Consider the following 4,588-nt stretch of genomic DNA (forward strand, 5'->3'; position numbering starts at 1 on the left):
CATTATCTCCAGACTTCATCTGCATGTCGATCAGCTCTTGACTGAAGCTTTGACATGGAGATGATCTGCTGCAGACCAGACTAGAAGACTCGCTTGACAGTTGAATATTCACGTCATTGAGACGCGAGAGGAGAAGGAGGAGGAGGAGGAGGAGGAGGAGGAGGAGGAGGAGGAGGAGGAGGAGGGGAGGTGGAGGAGAAAGAGGAGAACGAGAGGAGGAAGAAGAGGAGGAGAGAAGGAAGAGGAGGAAGAGGAGGCGATGAGGAAGAAGAGTAGAGGAAGAAGAGAAGGAGGAGGAAAAGGAGAGGAGTGGATGAGGATACAAGAAGAGGAGAGAAGGAGCAGGAGGAGGAAGAAGAGTTAGAGGAGAAGAGGAGAGTAGGATCAAGAAGAGGAGAGAAGGAGGAGGACGAAGAGGAGGAGATGAGGAAGAGGAGTTGGAGGAGAGGAGGAGAGGAAGAGGAGGAGGAGGAGGAAAAGGAGGAGGAGATGAGGAGGAGGAGGAGAGCAGTACTATAGGAGGGGGTTATCCAAGGTGTTCGGGACGGGTGCGGGAGGAGGAGGAGGGAGGAGGGGAGCAGGAGGAGCAGCAGGAGGAGGAGGGTAAACGGGGCGGACACATAAAAAGCTGGAGGGTCCAGAGATGCGAGATCATTTGAAAAGTGTGTTCGTCTCTCGCGCCTCCTCCTCGGATCGCGATCCTCGCCGCAGAACCGGCTCCTGCTCCGGATCCGTTTCACAGGATTAACGAGCCTCTGAGACCTTTTTTTGTTCTGGGCACTTTTGGGGTTTAAACCCCCCTGGACCCGCTTGATCTTGATCCAGTTTCTTCACCTGGTCTGGAGACACCTGGACCTCCACTGATGGTAAGACCTGGAGCTCCTGTGGCTCCTGAGGCGCGAGACATTTCTGGGACATTACGCACAGATCCAGGAGGAATATTGTTGGAGTGTTGTTGTGTGTTTGGACTCTGAGGTCATTTCTCTGAGGACTCCTGACTCCGCGCAGGTCTTCAGCAACTTTTGCTTCTCGAAGACTTCTTAGTGACGCCATCGAGCGACAATATTTAAACATTTAAACCTTTTATTTCACGTTTAAAACCTTATATTTCACGTTTAAAACCTTTTATTTCACATTTAAAACCTTTTATTTCACATTAAAACCTTATATTTTACATTTAAAACCTTGTATTTCACATTTAAAACCTTTTATTTCACATTTAAAACCTTACATTTCACGTTTAAAACCTTCTATTTCACATTAAAACCTAATATTTCACGTGTTATTATCGTTAAAATGACGCGTTCACTGCAGCAGATGATCCTGAGTCTGCTCGACTCTCTCTGGTCCTCGTAACTTGTGGAACAAACCCTAGAAAATCAAATTATTCTTTTATTTCTTCATCACGTTGTTAATCTCATGTGCATTTCAGCAAAGTTCGTGGATCATGTGACGCCTGTTCACGGATTTTTCTAATTTAAGTTTGACCTGATTCATCTTTTTTATTAGATTTTTACACACACTTGACGAGACTCTCTTTTCTTAAGAGTCGATGAAGTTGATCTGGTTGATATTAACTAGTAACGTGTTGTTAAAATGAATGAAGTCAGAGGAAGATTTTTGAAACTTCTCGTGGGATTTCAGAGGCTTTGAAACATCAAAACATTTAAGAAGTTGAAGAGAAGTGTCTTCGTTCCTCGTCCTTTCTTTGGTCTTTTATCATCTCCGAGTGTGTGTGAGTGTGTGTGAGTGTGTGTGTGTGTGTGAGAGTGTGTGTGTGTGTGTGAGTGTGTGTGTGTGAGTGTGTGTGAGAGCCTGCAGCTCCGGCTCTGGCTGGTTACAGTTACAAGATGTTCTGTATGGTCAGTGCTATGAATCCCTGTAATCATGGGAGAGGCCTTCACTGTACAATGAGCGTTTGTTGTCAGACACACACACACACACACACACTCTCACACACACACACACGTTATCCCCCTCGACCCCATGGGTAATAGAGCTGGTCATGTTCTGAACCCTCCTCGTTCTCACACGTGACGGACCGGCACATACGCCGGAGGATCCGAGGCATCATGGCCGACGACTCGACTCGTGTCGAGAATGAGGTGAAAAAAAAAAGTTCAGTCGGAGTTCAGGGTCCGAAGATACGATGCCGGTCCCGGGGCCCTGGTCCCAGATCATCAAACGCACTCGTCCACTTGACCCCGGCGTATGAGTCACAGCGTCAGGTGATCCATCAGCGTGCGAGACCCCTTCAGGGACACGTTCACCGAGCGAGTCCATCCGTCATACGAGGAGGATAATGGTTCGACCCGGTTCCCCTGGAGACCTTCTCTTTGTACGCAAACATGCTGTTGTTTTGGACGAAGGTCTCGCGGCCACCTGTCCGTCAACACGATCACATGTTTGACCCGAGTCTGTCTTCGTCTCCCGCAGGAACAGGGTCACTCCAACCTTCTCCCGCGGCCGCCCAGCACCACCTAACGTTTCCTGGAGGGTCCACTGCCGGCTTCCCACCAACATGGACTGTTTTCCCATGATTTCTTTTCTGTCGGTAAGTCTCGCATCCGTCACGGACGCCGTTCAAATTGTGGAATGTGACCCGAGTCCCGGGACGTCTTCGGTCGGTGGTGTCGCTGCAGGGACTCATGCCTCGCTATCAAGGAATCTAGGAGATTGAATTTGCTACGGTTTGACCCCCGAGAAGGACTTGTTTATTCCAGAAGATGGAATGAAGATTTAATTTGGTTAAAATTCTGGGATCAGCTGTTTACGTTTGGAGGATGTTGGTCGGAGATAAAGTGGTCTTATCTGATCGGGGGGCTAGTGTAAATAGAGAAGGTCTTGACTCGCCACCGGCCGGGACGTCGGGAGGAGGGACCCACAGACGAGACCCTTCACAGTCCGGATTGTAACCTCTGCCCTTCCTTTCCAGAGACATCATGATTCCTGGTAATCGAATGCTGATGGTCATTTTAATATGCCAAGTCCTGCTGGGAGAGAGCAACCATGCTAGTCTGATACCTGAAGAAGGGAAGAAGAAGGTCCCAGGCCTGCAGGGTCGCTCGGCCGCTCAGAGCCATGAACTTCTGCGGGACTTCGAGGCCACGCTGCTGCACATGTTCGGCCTCAAGAGGCGGCCCCGGCCCAGCCGCTCCGCCCCGGTGCCCCGGTACCTGCTGGACCTGTACCGCCTCCAGTCCGGGGAGGCGGAGGAGACGGGAGCCCACGATATCCCCTTCGAGTACCCGGAGAGGTCGGCGAGCCGAGCCAACACTGTGAGGGGCTTCCACCACGAAGGTAAACCCTAGACCCTCTGACTTCCTACAAACGTCCTTCCGACGCGCAACCTATAAAAAAACAAAGCAGCAACTATTATTCTTGTGTAGGTGTTGATCTTGTACGACGGCTCCACCCGAACCACCACAGCCAAAAAAAACCCCCCAATTATCAGGACCAAGAACTCCTGAGATCCTCGTCGGACAGAATCTCAGGCACGTTCTCGCAGGAGCTCCGAGATGCAGAACTTCTCTCCCGAGCTTCCTGCGCTTAATTTTTAAGAGTCCTTCCTCAACATGCAATTATCTTTAATACTACTCTGCAGCTTCTAAATAAAGCAGGCGCTCGCAAGAATGTGGTGCTGAGCCGTCGCTCTCGGGACGGGATGGAAAAACAGCCGATGGAAGGAGCTGGTCCTGGTCCGAGCTGTTCTTGGCAAACGTACCCCAAGAACACGTCTTATTTAAAACAACAGAAGGCAGACAAGTGCATCTGGTAACCTGCAGCGTCACGTGTAGCTTGTCTTTGCCTCATAATTACACAGATTTCCAGACAGTGTTCAGACCAGAAAACTCTGCGACCACAGATGGTTTTTTACAAAAAAAAGGTTTCGATTACGTGTAAAAAATGCAGCTTCATGTTGCGATGCTTCAGGTCGCGTCGGTTTAACCCTCCAGAGAGAACAGTCCTGGGTTGTCTTTAACTTTGACGTCATGAAGTCGAGCAGCGACGTTTGCCGCCGCGAACAACAGGAAGTGATGCAAACTTCCAAGAGTGCTGCACGGTTCGACTTCTAAGGCCCTGTTTCTTGGCCGCGCTGCGTTAATAACCGAGTGGGAGTGTTTTTGTGGAAGAAGCATTGTTCGAAGCGAGGGGTCCAGCAGCAGATGCAAGGCGGGGAAACTTGAATCCAGAGGAAAAAAAAACGTTGAGATGTGTGTAGAAGCGAAGACGACATCTTGTGTGTGTCGGATTGAATTTGATTCCTGGAAGTCGGACTCGCGTTCCCGGGGGTGTCGGACGGAGAGGATTCCGGCATGTTCGGCCCTGACGGGTTAATGATAATTCACGATGAAAATGATGAATATCTTAAGTGAACAAAAGTGCGGAGCTAATCAAAAGCACAGCAGGTTTTAATAAGCAGAACCACCTGGGCCAGATTAGGGCCTGGGTGTGAAATAACAGGGCTGGATCGAGCAGGAAAATGGTAGACACAACATTCCTTTCCCCAACAATGGTCATCTCGCCAAATATCTCCAGCCTGAGCGCAGAACAGAGCGACTCCACTGTGTTTACACTGTAGCCGCGG

The 4,588-nt window shown here is 49.8% G+C and overlaps 1 protein-coding gene across 1 annotated transcript in view; it reads left to right on the plus strand.

Moving 5' to 3' along the window:
- Nucleotides 1–605: 605 nt before the first annotated feature.
- The window catches only part of bmp4 (bone morphogenetic protein 4), a 5,225-nt gene continuing 1,242 nt past the window's right edge, over nt 606–4,588 (plus strand). The window contains exons 1-3 of the mRNA XM_087780608.1: nt 606–866; nt 2,437–2,554; nt 2,936–3,300. Of these exons, the coding sequence (XP_087636734.1) occupies nt 2,943–3,300 (358 nt within the window). The 5' untranslated portion in view covers nt 606–866; nt 2,437–2,554; nt 2,936–2,942. The remainder of the gene's footprint in view (nt 867–2,436; nt 2,555–2,935; nt 3,301–4,588) is intronic.

Source organism: Callionymus lyra, chromosome 18 (genome assembly GCF_982586985.1).
Source record: "Callionymus lyra chromosome 18, fCalLyr1.hap1.1, whole genome shotgun sequence".
NCBI lineage: Eukaryota > Metazoa > Chordata > Actinopteri > Syngnathiformes > Callionymidae > Callionymus > Callionymus lyra.